The following is a 21,191-nucleotide window of genomic DNA, read 5'->3' on the forward strand; positions in this document are numbered from 1 at the left end:
GGAAAGAATGTATAGTTTGCCAAACAGAACCTTCAGTTTCAATCCTACAGTAGCCTTCCTCATTCTAGTGTCTTTTAGATGTTGATTGTGTAACTCCCATAACCCCTGCCCATTCATCAAAATTTGGTACAAATTTTGTAAAATATACCACACTAGGAAAACATCTTTACCACATAAATCCTGCCTCTCTCTATCCAGTCATCCACTTATTAAAGTATTTGATAACCAAAATCTGCAAACATATTACTGCAGTGAAAGAAACTTAGAAACTGATTCTGAATCATGGATTTATTAATTTTTTTCCAAAGAAATATATCATCTGAGCAGGAAGAATATAAGACTTGTTAATCTTCTACTGAATGTTATTCTATTTCTTTCAGGTTGGGTAACGAAGCATGCACCACATTTATTTTTTGCTAATATTATCATAAAATGCAGAAAATAAATTTGATATCAGAAGTAACCATAGAAAGGTACCACCATTTTCCCAACAGTACATTTTCATCAGTAATTTGGGATTTTGAGTATTAAAATATGACACTGCTTATTTAGTTACGTAAATCACTCTGCGTTACATCCTACGAAGTATTTATGATCAAGAAATAGTTCAGGGATGTTGTATACAGATGAGGATGGGATAGATTCTCCATTCTTCTTGCAGAGGCCTATAAAACAAATACACAAAAAATTGGAATTTCAGGGCAAAATAACTGAAGTCAGAAAAGACTGGAGGTGGGACTTACAAATTTTTTAAAGTTTAATAGCAACCTTCTCTGAAAAGGGTATAACGTTTGGGCTAAAGCATAAAAGAATCAATCCTTTTGCCTGCTTGCACTATAATACCTAAATTGTCTTGTTGGTTGCTATTTTTTTCTGGGGCTTATATTACAATTATATTAAGCACAACTTATTTTTGCTCAAAAGCAAAGTGGCAGTATCTTAAAGATGTGTGTTCACACAGTCATCAACTTGTTAAGTGAGTTTTGTCCCATTTCTTGCCATAGTTAAGTGATTCACTTAACAACTATCACAAGAAATGGGACAAAACTCATTTAACAAATCTCTCACTTAACAACAGAAATTTTGGGCTCAATTGTGGTTGTACATCAAGGACTACCTATATCATGGCCATTCCCTGATGGACCCATAAATATTAACCTCAGCCACCACCATGGCTTTTCTCAGTTGAGGTTTTCGTGTTATACTTTACATAGTATAAAGCTAAACTTTTATCTACTTCTAATTTTAGTGGATACTGTAATGATTTGTAATGCTGCCCTGGGAATTCACTTCCTACTGTCATCTATTTTTATTAACATTTGTTGTTATTTCTGATAGTTTAGTGTTGGTTATTTTTAATATTCTTGTTAATGCTATAATGCAGATGAAAAAAGTTGAAAAATTTATTTCTGCATGCATTATAACTGGATATTATATAATCATTTTATCTTTAGGAATTGGTAGCTCCCCAGCCTTTTCTTCTCTTATATCTTTTTAGATTTTAAACCTGAGAGCAGGGACTGTCTCTTCTTAATGATCTCAAAATCAAAGTGAGAGTTAACCTGTCTGAAGAGCAGTGGGAAAGATTGACACAATAGTATTAATAAATTACCTCAGTTCATTAGAACACTCTTTATTTTATTCACAAGGGGGTTGATTCCTTGACCACAGAAATTACCAGAGAAGTCATCCAGACCAAGAGTCCAGACCATGGCTCCTCCATACTCTTTCCTCTTCAAAAACTCAGTCTACAAAGATAAACAGCAGCTTTTAGAATTAGCCAAGTTGAAGGAAATTTATATTGAATGAATAATATTAAGAAAAAAACCCTATAATCACTTCTACTTCCACTATGATGACCAAGTGAGTGCTCCAGTTACTGTGTTCAAAACTGACTCACTGAGAAACAACAGCATATTTAAATTGTATAAGAATACAAAGATGTTTAGATTTAGATCTAACACATGGAGTGAATAAATAGTTGGCTGGACATTTGACCAGGAATATTTCATGCTATATTTTGTTATAAAGTTCAGATGTTCTATGTGAAACTTAAATAGGGCTAGTGTATCTGAGCTGCAAAAATTCTGACTATCACTAGATGGCCATAAAAAGCAGTTGCTATCATTTTATAGCCCTTTATTAGTTGTCTGGATTTTTGCAACCCAGAGATGGCGATCCTGCCTTAACGCTCTGATTTTGTTGACAAAAAATTCTTTGTATTATTCAAAGGCATCAGGCCCAGATACGAATTTATACTGTGTAACAGCATGATAAGATAACTTTAATAAGCAGATGGAACTTCTGCTTCTTCCATGTACATTGTATATTGGAAGTTAGTCATTTTATTTAATTGGCTAAACTAGGTTTAACTCAATAATTATTACACAAAATGACAACTTACTTTAAACTGAAAACTTTTTTCATTATCATATGCAACCCATTCTCCATTTTTGAAAGCATATGGAACCTTCTGTTTCTCAATCCATGCTTTGCTAGCTCCTTGTAAGAATGCACAAACCTGTCAAAAGGATCAAAGCAGTTCAGGAGAGAGAACAAAATAAAGCAGAACTGTTTTTACAATATTTCCCCATTGGAATTAATTGCTATTAAAGAGTATTGTGATTCGCATGCTCAAATTTTAACCTACAGCAGTTTCTTAAAAAATAGATCTCTGTAGTATAAGAATAGGAAAAAAGATGACTCAATTGATAGCCAAGAAAATGTTCTAATCATTAGTGGGGAGAGAAATCCCAGTTTAGGTCACTTAAATTACAGTAAACAGAAACAATTTGGTTCTGTAAATATTTACTCAAATGTAAATTCCACTAAATTATGACATTGCTCCTAATAAACATGAACAGAATTATATTGCTAAGATTATATTTTATTATTGTTAGGTTTTGATATTTTTGCCCTATCTTTCAAGTATTTTAGAGACACATTCATAGAATTATTTCTGTTTATTCTTTGAACAAACTCACAAGGCAAGTAAAGCTGAGAGAGAACAATTTACCCATGGCCATTTTATAAACTTACCTATGGAAAGTTCAGCCTTAGGTCTACCTTGATAATAGTATGAAGCTGGTTTCTCACTGTTTTCTTGTGCAAGTTAGTTAGTAAATTAGTAACTTCCCAGCCTAGCAAAGGCCCCTGGGATTTCCTGAAAATCTTCTATCCAAGCCTAAGCCAATCCAAACCTTAGCTTCTGGAGATTAGCCAAGGAAAACCAAGGGTTGCCATCTAGTTAGATAAATTATAATTTTTAATAAAATGAAGGGTGTTTACCTCATAATATGCCAGGATACCAGAATATTTGGTGTAGACTCCAGGACTACCTCCACCAGAGGCTGGAGCACCAACATTAGTATTTGTACTAGAAAGTCTAAAAGTACGTGCATATGTTGGATACCCCATCATGAGTTTTTCAGATGGTGCTCCACTGTCATTCCAGTATTTCATTGCATATTCCTACAGTACATAAACAAACAAACAAACATGGTACACATACAGTCTGTTCACAGTACAGAGCAGGATAGAGGAAGATCAAGAACAGTATGGTCATTTATTAGTCCGACAGCAAATCATACAGCAAACCACACCAAATGGACAAATAAATAGTCCCATCTTTCAGTACCCAATTTTAGTGTTTGATGGGAATGAGAACAGGAGAAGCTATGGTTGGAACAAATGCCTTTTACAAATAAATAATTTTTTAAAAGATTGGTTTCGGCCTCCTTTCTATCTCTCCCTGAGCTAACACACTTTTTCTTTTTCTAAATCCCAGATTATCAATCAGATTGTGGTTTCAAAAAGTGAATTAATGATTAAAAATGCTTTCAAGTGGTTACAGTGCACTTCATGCTCAGTGCATCGTGATCCTTGCATATCATGCTCCTATGTTTAAAAAAATGAGAATTCAAATAGATGAATTAATAAATTTGTGGCCCAGATTCAAGTTACCCATTATTTACAGTACTAGGTTTTTTATATGATGCAAATCATGTTACAGCCAGAGCTTGCTTAATCCTTTTTCAATTACTGTACCCAACTCAAGCTGCCTTCTACTTAGAAAGTATCAGAGAATTCCATTTCTTCTTATGCATATCTTTTACCTTTTTTCAGTGATATAGCAATTTTAGCATGAGGGGTTAAAAAAATAAAGCTTTAGCTAGCATCCTGCTTTTCTGAGACATAGTCAATTCAAACTTGTTTTGATTTTGACATGTACATACATCAAATATCTTGAGTTTCATCAGTATTCTACATATGTTTATATTGCTTAATCAAATTCCCACTATGAGTACTACAAAAGCTATAACAGATCTTTATGTTGCCATTTTTCTTACACAATTGTAGAAGGAAACTGGGTCATAGTCTACTAAACCTTGATGCAGTGGGCTGTTGTGTCCTGTCACTGGAGCCCAACTTCCATGGAAATCATAAGTCATCACATTGATAAAATCAAGATTCCTGAATGCAAATTAAAAATAAAAGTCAAAATTAAGGAACAATAAACAAACAGCCAGTATAAAGGATCAAATAACAATAGCTATTTTGGAACATAAACACATACTGTATGTAATGGTAAACTATAGCAGGATGTAGTTAATGCTGTTTAGAAAGGTGTCAGAAACCTTAACTGAAATACTCCATATCACTTTTTTCCCAATCTGGCCCCAAGAGATAGGATAGATAGAACATCTCATCATCCCACAGTCTGTTATCTGATCTTGCAGAGGTAATATTCCAAACAGTGTTTACCTTGGTATTCAACTGCTTTGAAACTCACTGAATTTGCTACTCAATGCATTTTGACATTAAAATATTGTCCTGGTACTCAATGCACAAGCTAGAACTTGTCAGTGTTGGCTGCCCTGTGACTCACTAGATTATTCCTTATGAGAAAAATTTGTTTGGTACTCATCGTTTTTGGTACTCATCGCACCTCCCAGAACCAATTAAGAATGAGTACCAAGGCACCACTGTAACTTCATAGTGGACCTCTTCTCTTAGATTGCATGACCTACTTCCCCAATGCAGGCACTTCATATGCAGCATCTATGGTTGTTTTGCTTGCAGATACAGCTGCTGAAAGCAGGAGCTGTGGGTTTCCAGTTTGTTCACTCTCTCCTCTAAACCCTGCTGATAGTTCCTGCAGAGGGAAACAGAAGCAGCAGCAGTCGTTACTATTTCTCACTTACAAGAGACCAGGAAATGTTTCAAAGGAAGCTTCTCCGTATTAGAAATTTTTTATAAACACCAATCATTAAGTCATAGGACTATGTAGCTCTGTGTGTGTGTGTGTGTGTGTGTGTGTGTATTAAGATACAAACATAAATATAATGTATATACATACTATATGTACTGAGCTAGATAGTTCTATGATTTAATTATTGTATGTGTGTGTGTGTATATATACAGTATACACACACACATATACATATAGTCTATTTAAATGGATCTTCTTTTTACATTGGGTAATTTAAAGAGCAATATATGAAGAATCTTTGTGGTAGAACTGCTATCATGCTCTCAGTGCAGGCAAAGGAAAATGTTTCAGCGACTACCACATTCCAACCCCTACATTCACATTTTGTTTCCTTTCCCTTACCTTGACAGCAGCCATAAGAAAACTAACTGATACAAGCTCCTTGCCCTTAAACAAGGAATAGAAAATCTAAATAACCCTCCAACATACAGTACTCCTTTTTCACTATCTTTGGAGGTATAGTGGAATCATAAAGGCATAGTGAAATCTCTTTTGCAATATGAGAGGGAGGGTAGAGAAGGTTCTAAGGCAGCTTCCCAGGAGAATGCAGGCCAGATTATAGTTTTAAGCTCCAATCCTATCGCACTTATCTAACTTACATAACTTGGAAAATAAGCATCCCTGAATTCAGTCAAACTTATTTCTACGTAGACACGCACAGAATTGTACTGTTAGTCATGAAAGAGTGTAAGAATATTTGTAAATAATACAAAAACTTAGTTGGAACTTCAGTCCTATCTTTGCTCTTATTATGTATTTTGCCATTCTAAATAAATGGAGGCTAGCTATAAATACAGAGGTACTTCATACATGCTCAGAAATATGCTGTCCTTTTATTGTATATTCTATCAATAAAATATGTATTCTAGGACTGGATTCTAGAGCAACATTGTGATAAGAGCAAAATTCTGAATAGCAAACCTTAATTGGACATTGATTTACAATTCTAATTTTAAAAGAATTTTTTACTGCAGTTTTACTGTTGTTGATTTAAGAAGGGCTTTCATTGCAGAATATCAAACCACACAATTTAAACAGCCTACAAGATTCTTTTATGGAAATTTCAATTAAAAGTTTATGCTTTCAGTGTCTCACCTGAATCAGAATGGTAAAGAGGTGTTTGTCCTCTGGAGGGCTATCTTTAGAACCTGGATATTCCCAGTCCAGATCCAGACCATCAAATCCATGCTCACGGAGAAAAGATATAACTGATGAGATGAATGTCTGGCGATTTTCTGAAGATGACACCATTGTTGTAAATCTGGAAGACATATATTATTTTTGGACAATATAATTTTCAATGTTCATTGAACATTGAACAGAACATCATGAACCATAGTTCATCAGCAAGATCTAGTACCTACCCACCCTTAATAAATAATAACAGAAAATGCTCCATTTGCTTCCAAGTTCAGTCAAATATTTTCAGAGTTAGCAGGGAAAGCTACATGCCCCAATTTACAGTTTAAGTTGGTAAACTACCCTGTTTCCCCAAAAATAAGACATCCCCTGATAATAAGCCCAATCGGGTTTTTGAGTGCATGTGCTAAAATAAGCCCCCCCTGAAAATAACCCCTCCCCAAAAATATTTAACCGCATGCGCAGCCAGTCTCTGCTATTTCTTCTGGTTAGGGTTAGGGAGACAGATCTGGAAATCAGGTAAGATGGCAAGAGGAGCCCCTTCTTGCTCCATGCGCCCCAAAATAAGACCTCCCCAAAAATAAGGCCAAGCGCTTATTTCGGGGTTCAAAAAAATATAAGACAGGGTCTTATTTTCGGGGAAACACAGTATTCTATTTTATTTTTAAAAAGTGTTGTGTGAAAGCCTCAGCTGATCAGAGACTTGATGGTCAATGGAGATCAATATTCATAGGTCTACCCATTGATGACTGTGGTGTATAGAACTCTGTAATTCAGAATGGAATAGGAGTATAAAGGAAGGAAATTTAGAAAAGAGGAAGATGCATGGTCTAATGTCATGGATAATGCAGGGATAAGGTTAGGAATATGTTAAAATACAGATGGGGTTGTGCAGTTTGTGTAACATGTATAAGAAGAATGCTGTTACTGTTCCCTGTTACAAAACAAATGTCAGAAGAGCAAATACTATATATAGGGAGGGGAATTATTTGGTAAGTGTGATGCGGATGGTGTTTCACAGAATTCTGACAGAAATAGTAGAAGAGTGACAATGTACAAACTTTGGAAAGAACAGTGTGGTTTTCTGCTAGATAGGGATTGTCTGGTTCAGATCTTTGTTCCTTAGCAGTTCATTAAAAGTGATGATGAGTATGCATGTATTATATGTATGAATTTGAAGAACTGAGACTTATTATCCAAGTCTGAAAGTCCTTCCTCATGGCTTCATTAAAGTATTATCCACCAATCCTTCAGTCAACTGCAAGACTATACCTGCATAAGATTTCTGCTCCTACTAGTGGTCTCTATCCTGGAAAATGCTGGAAAACAGTGCTCTTTATGTTTACTGTGTATAAGGCATATTAAAGACAGAGATTGGGGGATATCCCAATTTTATTTCCTTCTCCTTCTGCAAAATACCATCAGTTAGTGAAAAATATCTACCATTCACTCTCCTTAATGTGGAATGAGGATAGACTTGGTAAAAAGGTCAATTTTTATAAATGGCTAGATTGCTAGATTTCATGCAAGTATTTTGATGATGCTTCCAAAGACAGCCTAGCAAACACTTGATATCATTTGGGCTCCTTTGCAACATAGAATCAGTGCTATTTTAGAACAGCATTGTGTTCAAAAACACAGTAAATAACAGCAGAGAAATGAGAAGAGCTACACCATGCAAGAACAAACAGACAAATAGGTCTTTCTCTCCTTTACCATGTACAACCAACACTGCCACACAAATGACCTGATCCACATCTCTGAGTTGATGATTAGAAGGAGGAGATATGGCCAATGAATGCCAGGCTGATCCCACTCAGTAAAGAGCACCCAACTGAGTCATTGACAGAATGGAAAGTAAAGTGTAAAGCATATGAGCTTATATCCTTGGTAAAAATCTGTGCTGGGACAGGGGAAAAACATAAAAGACTGGAATGATAAATACATGTAAATCTGATTCAAGCATGGACTGGGAAACAGACTAAGGTAGCAGGGGGAAAAAGTTATCCCAGCATTTTTATACTGTAATTATAATCAAGTAAGGAAAGATTCTTACTCAAGTTCCTCTATCATACCTTAAATGTCACATTACAAATTACCAACAAAGCAATGAAACATGGAGATAGGGATAATGTTGCAGGAAAGGAGGAGTTAACACATGGATCCACTGCTGTTTCCAAGCTAGCTTAAACTGGCCAAGGCAAGAAGTGAGAAGTGTGATTCTGTTAGAGTTTTCAGCTTGTTTTGTTTTGTTTGTTTCCACTAATGAAAGCAATGGTGTAGAAAATTAGCTGTGAAGCCTTCAGGTTGAAAAGCAAAATCCAAACTTTATAGGAGAAATAGGGAAATTGAGGTACTTTCTTTAGACTGAGCAGTAAACATTGTTCGTTTGACTTCCCCATAGAACTTTCTGTGTATGTAAATGTGGTTTCCATCACTTTTTTGCCAGCAGAATTCCTTCCCAGCTGCAGAAATGGAATCTCCATCCCTTCCTATCTCCTTTAGACCAGATTAAAAATCACATTATTACAAATATATGACCTCTTTTAGTGAAAAAGTTTAGGAGAAAAGTCTTACTTTTGGTTATTAAAATTTCCTCCTCCAACAGCCAGCAGTGTGAGTAAATTGTTATTTCTGGAAAGCAAGAAAAATAATATAAATGTTTTATGTATATTGACAATCAACAAAATAATCTATGTCTTGAAAAATTATCCCAAGATTCCCATCAACTATTTCCTTTTATAAGTGTACCATAAGCTAATAGCCTTTGAGCCCTGGTGGCACAGTAATTAGAATGCAGTACTGCAGGCTACTTCTGCTGACTTCTGGCTGCCTGCAGTTTGGCAGTTCGATTCTCACCAGCTCAAGGTTGACTCAGCCTTCCAAGGTAGGTAAAATGAGGACCCAGATTGTGGGAGGTAATATGCTGAGTCTGTAAACCACTTAGAGGGACTCTAAAGCACTGTGAAGCGGTATATAAGTCTGTGCTATTGCTATTGCTTTGACGAAAATTTTGTGCAAAGGTTTTATTGACACAGTAGAGATTATGATAGACCAGGACATAAAAAGCTTTTACATTCTTGGCTTCTCGGGCAGTTCCAATAGAGATAGAGAACACTATTTCCCCTTTCTCTTTCTCATTGATATTTCCAATATAATTTGGATTTCTCAAACAAATCTTATAAACTCAAGGCTTATGCTGGTATTATTTTAGTTAGATTATGATTTACTATGATTCTTTAAATTATTATTTTCTCCTGGATGAAAGAACTTCAGGTCTATCTATCTCACACTCAACAAGCAAAACTCTCTGGCTGGCTGGTTATGTTTGTAACAGGCTAAAGATATATATAAACACTTATAACTAACATTTGCATTTTCCTAATGGTAAAAGAGAGAAAAAGAGCAGAGAACCATTGGCTTTTAACTTAAGACATTCCATTTTATGGGATATATACTAGGGATATATCTGCAAAAAAAGAGTTATTTGCATACATTGGTTTGATCCCTAGGAAATATATCCACTACAAGCAACATCCAATGTTCCTTCCTCCAGAAAACATAAAACATACAATTGGTCTATGTAAAGTTGGTTGTGAATCATCTTGCTCCAGAGTGGGATCCCTAATGGACCGGTGTATCAAAAGAGCCTGCTAAGCTAGGAAGACAAAACTGTAGAGAAAGCTCTTATAATATCCTTAAAATAATTTGAAAAATAAAGAAAAATACCAATACTCTGAGAACTGAGAAGGGGAAAGGGATCTCATTCATATATATGACATAGCCTGCCCTACCTACTTTATATCTATCCTAGGCACTGGGATTATGACCATTTGACAATATTAACAATAACTAACTGTCCAGAGTATATAACTTAAATGATGAGCCATAAGGTCTGAATTAAGAGCTTTTTTTTTTGTTTTATCTGGTTTGATGCTGTCATCTTTACTGATAAAGGCAATATTATTGTTACACAAATATACTTTTTCAGAAAATTACTTGCCTGTTCTTTAGGGCATTGAGTTTTCTGTAAAGTGTAACATCATTCCATTCTCTAGTTCTAATTTGATTGTTGTCCATATCCGCAAAAGCAAAAATCAAGTGGGTACACAGAAATGGATCTATGTTATCTGGGGTGAACGTGGCTGGTTCTTTCCTGTACTGAGCCCAGTTGGTGACATAACAGACAAGTTTGTAGGTAGAACCTAAAAAGAGATGATATTACAAATGGCTAAACCTGCATGCAGTTTATCTTCACCATAACATTTGCCTTCTTCCCAGATGTATAAACACAAATCCACTGTATTTAGAATAGTAGTAAACGACCCTGTTTCCCCCAAAATAAGACATCCCCTGATAATAAGCCCAATAAGGCCAAGCGCATATCTTGGGGTTCAAAAAAATATAAAACAGGGTCTTATTTTGGGGGAAACACAGTATAAAAAATGTAAAGTATGCACATATGCACACTTGACCTTTGAAAGCAGTACTGACTTGTTTATACAATTAAATTGAGTCAAATTAAAAGGTTTCTGAAATAATGAGTTTTTCTAAGTTAAGTGGCTTGTTGTATGAAACAGTGACATTATAAGATAAGTGACTTTTTTCATAAATGAGACATTAGCAACTTCAGCTAAGAACCAGGAATATTTTGGGAAAAGTAGGAACATTACAGGGAAGGCAGAGATTACAAGCTTCAATATTGCTGTGCATTCTTTCTGGAATATTAGTGGATTTAATGCTTTACTTTTAATGTCTTGTTTTAGTTGCAATTACAGAGCTGGAAAAAGCCAAAATTTAACAAAATTTCTGGATCTTTTCATTATAACCCATTTTTAAATTATTCTTTGCACTATCAGTTGACATAGATCAAAGTATCGAGAAAAACTCTATATATGACTCAGTCATGCATATGAACTTTTTCCATCATCTATGTTCTCTGACAACAATCATCAGAAAACAAAAGATTTAAGAATATATGATAACAGATTAACATTTTTTTATTCCATCTAGAATAACCAGTAGGAAAATATAGACGCTAGTCAGCATTTATATACTATTTGTCAGCCTCATGCTGCTTGCTTGCTTTCGGCTGCCATTGTAATGGGAGGGGGGAAGGTATCGATGGTATTTGGGACGGGGGGGAGTGAGCTGGTGGAGATGTCTTGAAAAAGGGAGAAAAATTCTTGCTTTTTAGAGCTGCAGAGAAAACTGCCAAGGTCAACCGTTCCGGCATATCAGATAGATGGGGCTGCCTAAAGAAGTATCCCACATGACACCTTGAAGAGATGTGAATTGGATATTTGCCTTGGGACTGGGGGGGGGACGAATTTGGGGGATGCTTTCAATATGTAATTTTTGCGCCTATTGCCTCAGACATTGCTTTTCTTTCACTGCATTCAGTTCATACTCAGTAAAAGTACCTTTCTCTACAAACCTGGATGAAGTGGTTCGGGAATAACGAGAGGCACAACCAAGCAAGTGACAACAGCTCTTTAATTTACAGTGAGACTTCAGCAAAAACTCAGAGGCTGCAGCCCTCCTTATATACCATCCTGGAGGGACTGTCAGCCAATCAGAAACGTTGGCAGGTTTGAAACTCCCGCTCAAAAGTATCAATACATAACACCCCTCCCTTCCCAGAAGGCACTGTCATTCAAAAATTTACATAAGTACACACAAAATCTCGCAGGTGCCCAGGGCGAGTTCTCGTCCTAGTTGACCTGCGCAGTTCAGTGTTTGGTGGGGCATCGAGCTGGTCGGAGGGACTTTCTGTCTCTCCCGGCTCCGCCAATGGAACCTCCTGGATTTTGTCCGGGGCGTGGTTATCCCCGGTTGGGAGTGGCGACTCACTGGGGCGGCGCTGGAACCAGGGCTTGTCAGCTAAGTATTCTCGCGGACCCGGGCTTGAGTTAGCTGTTTTGGGAAAGTTGTTATGGTTAGGCTCGGATATGTCTAAATTTATGTTTGCTTCGCCGACTACCCTTTTTCTCAGCTGGTCTATGTGGCGCTTCCAGAGTCTGTCTACCCCTACGTCTACCGTATAAGATTTTGGGCCCGTTATGCCCACTATGGTTCCTGCAACCCATAGAGGTCCGCTGGCATAGTTGCGAGCGAACACCGGGGACCCAACCTGAAACTGTCTTAGTCCGGAGGTCTCTCCCTTGAAATTTTCATGCGAATAGTTGGGGTGAAGCCTATCTAACATGCACCGGAGCTTCCTGCCCATGAGGAGCTCTGCTGGGCTTCTCCCTGTGGCTGTGCATGGTGTGGCATGCTGGACAGCTAAGAATTGATCTATCCTGGCCTGCCAGTCCCCGTTATCTAGTCTGGATAGGGCCTCTTTGGTCGTTCTTACAAAACGTTCGGCCAATCCGTTAGAAGCCGGGTGGAACGGGGCCGATAGGGCATGGCGGATGCCCAGTCCGGCCAAGTATCCCTCGAACAGGGTTGCTGTGAACTGAGGGCCGTTGTCAGATACTAGGGTATCCGGTAGGCCATGTGTGGCAAACAGCTTGCGAAGGGCTTTAATAACTGCCTCGGCTGTGGTAGAGGGCATTAGAATGATTTCGAGCCATTTCGAAAAGGCATCTACTACAATTAAAAACATTTGCCCATGGAAGGGGCCAGCAAAATCAATATGGATCCTCCCCCATGGCCCTTTTGGTTTCTCCCACTCTCGGATGGGTGCTACCGGGGGATCAGGGCGAGACTCCTGGCAGGGTCTGCACTTCCCCACCCACTCAGAGATAACTTGGTCCATGTTGGGCCACCATACGTAACTGCGGGCTAAACTTTTCATTCTGACAATGCCCGGATGCCCTTCGTGCAACAATTCTAAGACCCTCGTTCGTAGTTTCGTTGGCACTACTACCCTGTCACCCCACAACAAACAACCACCTTGCGTAAACAGTTCGTTTCGTTTGTTTACAAAACCTTGGTAGTCCCCTCCGTCCACCTTGACCGGCCACCCTTTTAGCACCCACCCCATCACAGTACGAATGATCGGGTCCCTGGCTGAGGCTTTAGCCACTTCGGCAGAGGAAATAGGTCCCAAAGTTAATGTGTCCAGTAGAAGGACGGAGGCCTCAGGTGTTGGATTGGTCAGTAAGTCAGGTAGGGGACAGCGGCTGAGGGCATCCGCGTGACCCAGGGTCCGTCCAGGTCGATGTACAAGCTGATATGAATAGGCCGAAAGAAAAATAGCCCATCTAGTCAAGCGTGGGGACAGAGCAGCGGGGGTGGGCCTGTCACCTGCCAAAAGTCCTAGCAAGGGCCAGTGATCAGTCACAAGTTCGAATTGCCGGCCAAAGAGATATTCGTGGAACTTTTTAACCCCCGCAATTGCAGCCAGAGCCTCTCTGTCCAATTGGCTATAGTTTCGCTCTGCACTTGACAGGGTGCGAGAGTAAAACGCAATGGGCGCCTCTAGGCCGTTCGGAAGTCTATGGCCCAGGACGGCACCAACTCCTACGGGGGAGGCGTCACAAACCAATACAAGCGGTAGCGCAGCGTTGTATTGGATTAGGAAACTGTCTTCTGATAGAAGTCTCTTTACTGCCTCAAAAGCGGCTGCTTGTGGTTTCCCCCAGACCCATGGTACATTCTTCCCCAATAGTTTGTGTAGGGGATCTGCGACGGTAGCTTTGTCTTTCAGGAACATTGAGTAAAAATTGAGCAGTCCAAGAAAGGCTTGGAGCTCAGCTTTGGTCTTGGGGGCAGGTGCGCTCTTAATCGCTCTCACCTTGCTTTCGGTAGGGTGGATGCCTGTGCCGTCCACTCTGTACCCCAAAAATTCAACGGAGGGGACAGCGATCATACATTTATTTTTCTTTAACTTTAGTCCCGCTTCCCTAAATCTAGAATGGACGTTCCTTACTCTGTCCCCTAACTGACGTTCGTCCTGAGCGCTGACTAGAACGTCATCAAAATAGGGCACCACTCCAGGAAGCCCTTGCAGAAGGCGCTCCATGGTGCTTTGAAACAGGCCGGGTGCGACGCTCACCCCAAACTGGAGCCTGGTGCATTTGAATGCACCCCTATGAGTAACAATCGTTTGTGCCTCTGCTATGGCATCATCAACTGGTAGTTGTTGATAGGCCTGAGCCAGGTCTAATTTGGCAAAAAATTTTCCGGGCCCCAGGGAGTGTAGTAGATGATGCGCGATCGGCACCGGATAGGCGCTCGGCTGCAAAGCCTTGTTGATCGTGCACTTGTAGTCGGCACAGATTCTAATTGAGCCGTCAGACTTCACTGGGGTCACTATAGGGGTCTCCCACTTTGCATGGTCAACGGGAACCAGCACCCCTTGTTTAATCAGTTTGTCCAGTTCCGCATCGATCTTTGGTTTCAATGCGAAGGGCACCCATCTGGCCTTGAGTCTTATTTGGGCTACGTTGGGGTCTAAATTAAGGGAGATAGGGGTCCCCACATACTTGCCCAACGTGTCCCCGAAAACGTCCTGGAACTCGGTCAGGAGACTGTCTTTTAACGATGACTTGAGCATCTGGTGGACACCGGTGAAGCCCATGCCGAGGGCTCGGAACCACCCCATGCCGAGAAGGCTGGGAAGCTGCTTCGTAACGATGGTCAGTGGCAGGTCTCTTTCGTAGTCCCCGTAGGTGACTCGGAACGTGCCCACGCCTTCGAGGGGGACTCGGTTCCCCTGGTAGTCTAGGATGCGCAGTCTCTGTTTGGAGAGCTGGTCCTTCCGGAACGATGGCAGGAGGGTCTTTAGGGTCGCCCAAGACATTATGGAGAGAGCCGATCCGGTGTCGATCTCCATTGAGCATGGCTTGCCGTTGATTTCGACCACCGTGCTGACTTTGTCCTCGATTTCCGCACTGGCCTGATCTATGTGAATGCTGCGGCCATCTCGAGGTTCAAATTCGCGCCGTTTTTTCGCGCCGCCTTCTCTCGTTGGTTGTTTCTGGCACGTTGATTCTGGTTGGCTGCGGCACTCACGTGGTTGGTGTTTTCTGGGCAGAATGGCTCTACAGACTCGCGCCAAGTGCCCTTTTTTCTCGCAACGCCTGCAAATAGCCTCCCTATATTTGCAGGACAGTCTGTCATGGTGCCCTCCACAGCTGGGACAGCTTCGCCGGGGGCTGCCTGTGTCCTTTCTCTGGTGCTCCGTTCGGAAGACGTCTTCATCCGACTCGGACTCCGAGCTGGATCCGGCGTCTTCTCTGTGCACCGGGGCAGACTTGGGGTTGTCTTTGCTGGTCAGCGGACGCTGCAGCGTTTCTGCGGCTTTTGTGGAGGCTTCGTGAGCCCTGGCCTCGTCTAGGGCTCCAGCAAGCATTAAATCGGGCTTGGCGAGCAGGCGCCGTTGCAGCCTAATGTCCCGGACACCACAGATGAGTTGCTCAAGCAACGCATCGTCCAAGTCTCTATAGTCGCAATGGGTTGCGGCTTTTCTTAGGCTGGCCATGTATGCGCTGACCGGTTCTCCCTCTCGCTGTACGCGCTGTCTGAGTTGGTATCGTTGCACGAACTTGGAGGGCACTGGAGCGTAGTAAGCCCGGAGCGTGGCCATCAGGGTGTCCCAGGAAACGGTCTGGACCGGCGTTGGCTCGCACAGTGACTCTGCCATCTCGAACACGTCCGGTCCGCAGTGGCTTAGGAAGAGGGCCCTCTTCCGATTAGCGGAGAGCCCTTGCATGTCACTGGCTTCGAGCGAGCATTCGAACCTCATCAGGTACGAGACCCATTTTTCGCGGGTCGGATCAAAAGGCTTGGGCGGAACGTAGGCAGACATGTTCGGTATGCCTCCTGTAGTTCGCCTCGTCGCCTAGCTGAAGCTCGTGGTCTCACTGGTTCGCTTTATTGTGACCTCAATCCCACCTTCGTCGCCAATGAAGTGGTTCGGGAATAACGAGAGGCACAACCAAGCAAGTGACAACAGCTCTTTAATTTACAGTGAGACTTCAGCAAAAACTCAGAGGCTGCAGCCCTCCTTATATACCATCCTGGAGGGACTGTCAGCCAATCAGAAACGTTGGCAGGTTTGAAACTCCCGCTCAAAAGTATCAATACATAACACTGGAGTTGGGGTTTTCCTTTCTTGAGCTTTGAACGGAGGCAAGCCTGAAACTATTTATCAATAAGGATTGCTGCTCTAAATTATGTGTAAGGCAACTGATAAAACATTGTAGAATTATTCAGGTCTTAATTATATGAGGGAAAAATTATTCTGCTGAAAGAATTTGCCTTAAAGCAAATATGGGAGAAAATCCAATGGGATAAAACTCAGAAACTAACTCAGATCTGTCTAGGGCTAATGAAATTGTCAAGGGAAGAACTAACCACTGAATTTAAAATTGTGTCATCAAGTTGATTTTGAGGGAAATCTGAATATATAACTACAGAGAAGTGGGAGAACATCATCAAGAGATTTCAGAAATCATCAGGAAGAAAGAAGAGAGTGAAAGAAAGAAATCAGTCAGAATCAGGAGGCCATTATTAAAACCATTGTAGTTTGGGGAAAAGCTGAGTTTCAACATAGTAAATTAGTCTAAATAGGAAACTGTCCTCTGTATTCCTCTTAATGCTGATTAGTGTCTGTACTTCCTCCTGTAAAGAAGTAAGTTTGCTCTATTAGAGATTTGCATGAATTCTATGTTCCTTTGGAATATAGCACAAAGAATCATATCATTAGAATGTAATTAATTTGGTTGAGGAGAATTGGAAAATCTATAGTTGAGGAGGCAAATTTGATGTATGTTTTAAATAGGGATTCTAACTAATTTCAGTCTCTCTTGCTCTCACATAGAAACAGTATTTAAGAAAGTATATGCAGGCTTAACTCTAGGTGTGCTTTGTTTCTAAAACATTCATTACTTTTACTGTATCTTTTTAAATTCTGCTTCTGATCATGCTAAGACAGGCTGCTTAAGATTTTTTGAACTGATCTCCTCAACTAACAAACAAAAGTAAAAGAGTCCTACCAAACTGCAGATTCAGCAGAACAATGAAACCTGCAAAGCAAAAATACTCAACATTAGGAGTAGTTAAGAGGTAACAATAGACATGTATTATTTATTTCCCAAACCGTAGACAGATGATCAAATGAGTCCATAAAACATGACAAAATAATTATCTGAGATCAACTAAATTCAACAATAAATTACTCATCTTCTTTAAAACTATAGTTTTAATGTCCTGGATTGTAAAAAACAACATTCATTTCTTTAGCACTATTTTGCTTATTTGTAATAAGGCTGATCCCTACTTCCCACTTGCCCAGGCACAAGAATGGGCACTTTCCCCAGTTTGGGAGGGAACAGGAATGATTGACTGCATCCTCAGCCCCTTCCCAAGCTGTTGGGAAGGGAACCACTACCTGAGTTTTCTGGCTCTGCATCAAAAGTAGTGTTTTTCCCTCTATTCTGGAAGGAGCAAGGCAGTCTACACTCTGTCACCTGTCGTTCATTCCATCCTACACAGATGCCTTTGCTTCAGTTGGTTGGCATGTGCTCTGATGGGCCAGGCCCCCTTCCATGGATCTCTGCCTTCAAGGGCCATTTTGTCCAGGGTAGCTGGGGTGCCTGTTGTGAAAGGCTGGATCTTTGATATGGGCTTTTGGTTTCTTTTTTTAAATGCAGTCTCTGGTGGAACTGTAAAAACCTGGCCTCTTCCCCTTTTTCCTTTAACTATTTGAAACTTGACAGGGTTCTGCCACATTTCACACACACACACACACACACAGCCTTTAAAAAAAAGATTGATATTCTTATGCTGCTCTACTCTAAAGTAGCTGCAAGTGGTAGAAAGAACTGTAAAATTGTTGTTTTGTCTTCAGAAGCCTTGCTCACTAAAGAAAAAGCAAATACCACTTGATTTTTCTGGCTTCCAAGGAAAAAGAAGCAGGGGAATTATCAATCGGGGATCATATTGACTATGGTCCAGACAGAACATCTGGCCATCGCTGTAGCCAAAAGAGAGGAAGAAGGTAAAATCCAGAAATGGGTTCCTTAAATTGAGTTCCTTTCTAGCCAGTTTACACATGGAGACGAGTAGGTGAAGGCTGCAGCACAGAAAAATCAATCAATATGCATGTTTACTCACCGGCCCAAAGTTTTTGATGCCTCATTTGGACACCTGCACCTAACCAATCAGATGCATACAAATAAGACAAATAATTACAGAGATGCTTCTGCACTTTCTTAAAAGTTAAGTCCATAATCCTGAATATTAGTGCATTTAACACTTTACTTTTAAAATCTTATTTTAGTTGCAATTACAGAGTTGGAAAAAGCCAAAATTTGACAAAACTGTTCATACCATCCTTTTCAAGATAGCAAGTTTTAATGCAGTTGACATTGTAAGTCATTCTCTGCATTCAGCATAATAATCAGTGTGCAACAGAAAAGCCTAAACACTCAAAATCCATTTAAATAGTTCTTCACATACCTATCAGCTTGAGGAAATATTTGCAATTGAAACAGCCTGATCCTCTCTGCTGTTATGCTTCTGGAAAGGAAGGAACTTCTCCTATCTCCAGCCTCTGTAGAAATTACTTTGTCATTCTCCACACCCAGATTGTTGGGTGTTTTTTTAAAAAAACTTTCAAGAGTTCTTTATGTCCTGATTAAGTAAACACAAGTCAAACGGGAAGTCAAGCAGACCTAAGGAAAATACACATATATCAGCTTGACCTCAATACACGAAACAATCAAGCAGGGGCTTTGCAAACACTTAGAAAGAAACAAAGTGATCACTAAAAGCCAGCTTGTGTTTGTTAAAAACAGGTTATTTAAGGCCAACCTTAACTGCTCTTTTTTAAAGAAAATAAACCAAGTAAATGCTATGGATAGCACATATTTAGGCTTGGGTTAGGCATTGGATTAAGTTGACCACAGCCACTTCCTTCAGAAAGTGGAGCTATATAGAATGGACTGCCAAAGAGTTTCATTGTTGGATGAATGACTATACGCAACACATGGTGTTTAATGGATGTATATCTACCTGGGGAAATATATCTCAGGCTTCTGTTTTTGGACTAAATGCACTTCAACCTTTTTATAAATAACTTAGATAATGTCATAAAAGAGATATCAGCAAATTTGCAGATGATACCATGCTGGGGTTGGCATCCCTAACACCTCAGAAGACAGAATCAAGATTCAAAAGGATCTTGATAGGCTTGAATATTGCGCTGGATTCAACAAGAAGTGTTCAGTGGTGACAAATACAAGGTTTTATACCTGAGTTGATAGTACTTTTGAGAAATATCAAGAGTCCTGACAGGCCACAAATGAAGCATTAGCCAACAGTATGCTACAGCTGCCAAAACAGCCAATGCAGTCTTGGGCTACAACCAAGAGAGCTAACATGCAGATGACAGGAAGTGATAGTTTTACTCAACATTGCAGTGGTCAGTCTGCATCTCCACTTAGAATCCTGTATTCAGATTTGGACAGTTCTGAGAGTAAGTTAAATGTATGGGCTTATTAAGAAGAAATTGGTGAAAACTCCTATAATCTTTTATCAATACCCAGAGCCAGATTCCTTTCTTGCAAACTAAAATCAATTGCAGCGGACTTCTTTCAGGAAGGAAAAGCAAAGCATATAACTAGTAATTACATGGGAGAAGAATGAGCACGCTCAGATCTGCTGCTGGGGATCAGGCATGAACCATCAATTGGCTAGAGTCCACAGTGTTTTCCAGCAGTGTTTATAATAGCAGCCAGATCATTTTATATAAATCTTTGTTCAATGAATGCTCCAAGAGCTGCTTTTGATGCAGAGAATATTACCAGGGGTGTCAAACTGGCAGCCCGTGGGCCGGATGTGTCACGCACAGGCCATGCTCACCCCAGCTCCGTGAATGGGAAAAACATCACGAAAGGTCATGTGATGGCAATGTGACGCAGCGAGTTTGACACCCATGATATAGGCAGTACTTGGCTCAACTCTCAAAGGGATCTAGGTGTCCTAGTTAAGGGAACTAGGTATATTTAGTCTAATGAAGAGGATTAGGGGTGACATGGTAGCTGTCTTCCAGTACTTGAGAGGCTGTCATAGAGATGAGGTGGTTTACTTATTCTCCAAAGTACCAGATGGCAGGACAGGAAGTAACAGGTGGAAACTCATGACCTGGCAGTGAGAGCAATTAATCAATGAAACAGCTTGCCTGCCAGAATTCTGCTTGATCCATTGCTGGAGGTTTTCAAGAAAATATTGAATATCCATTTGTCCGGAATGGTATAAGGACTCCTGCCTTAGGTGTGTGTGTGTGTGTGTGTACTAGAAAACTTCCAAGGTCTATGATTCTATGATCTTTTGTTGCCTTTGGTGACCTTTCAAACACCTGACGTGTTTCTGCATAAATGCTAGAAGATAAAGGAGCTTCTTTCTTCATTTCTTTCACGTCCTGCAAAGCAAAAGCAGTTATTGTTCTCAGGCTTGGATACTCACCTTCTGTAAACAGAAATGTACCCAATATTTCACATTTAGTATAATGTCAAGAAAATATTATTGTGTGAAGAATAACATGTTACATAATGATACTCGACCTAAATGGGCTTAGTTGCATCTAACATGCATTTAATATGTTTTGGTACAGATCTAAATTACTTAGTACAAAATTGCAACTTGTTGCCTTTGTGCATATTTTATTTTTCAGATTGCTGGACTCTCAAAGGATGCGTTGAGGTCACGAGGATAAAAGATGCCATTCAAATCAAATATGGCACACAGGAGGCAGTCAAGAAAAATGCATGGGGGGACAAAGGGGTGTGTGAGAGGTGCTGCACCAGTTGAAAATGGTACAACA

At 40.1% G+C, this 21,191-nt stretch overlaps 1 protein-coding gene across 1 annotated transcript; it reads right to left on the bottom strand.

Annotated features, from left to right (window-relative positions):
- Window positions 1-273: 273 nt before the first annotated feature.
- On the bottom strand, window positions 274-18,952 carry LOC117663928 (acidic mammalian chitinase-like). Its single transcript, XM_034414535.3, has 12 exons — window positions 18,827-18,952; window positions 18,482-18,520; window positions 17,362-17,391; window positions 10,416-10,617; window positions 8,990-9,046; window positions 6,368-6,533; window positions 5,031-5,155; window positions 4,350-4,473; window positions 3,289-3,471; window positions 2,405-2,521; window positions 1,613-1,748; window positions 274-665 (listed from the first exon to the last, which is right to left on the bottom strand). The coding sequence occupies exons 2-11, from the start codon at window positions 18,504-18,506 to the stop codon at window positions 1,614-1,616; spliced, it is 1,164 nt and encodes a 387-aa protein (XP_034270426.2). The 5' UTR covers window positions 18,507-18,520; window positions 18,827-18,952; the 3' UTR covers window positions 274-665; window position 1,613.
- Between the last annotated feature and the right edge of the window lie 2,239 nt (window positions 18,953-21,191).

This window comes from Pantherophis guttatus, chromosome 3 (assembly GCF_059756535.1).
Source record: "Pantherophis guttatus breed Tessera chromosome 3, ASM5975653v1, whole genome shotgun sequence".
Classification (NCBI taxonomy): domain Eukaryota; kingdom Metazoa; phylum Chordata; class Lepidosauria; order Squamata; family Colubridae; genus Pantherophis; species Pantherophis guttatus.

Bases quoted from the DNA above. Each gene is read 5' to 3' on its own strand.
- LOC117663928 (XM_034414535.3), bottom strand. From the start codon at position 18,506: ATGAGGCATCAAAAACTTTGGGCCG. The intron at 17,392-18,481 runs GTGAGTAAACAT...TTTGCTTTGCAG, and splicing joins GCATCAAAAACTTTGGGCCG to GTTTCATTGTTCTGCTGAAT. The intron at 1,749-2,404 runs GTAAGTTGTCAT...TTATCTTTGTAG, and splicing joins AAAAAAGTTTTCAGTTTAAA to ACTGAGTTTTTGAAGAGGAA.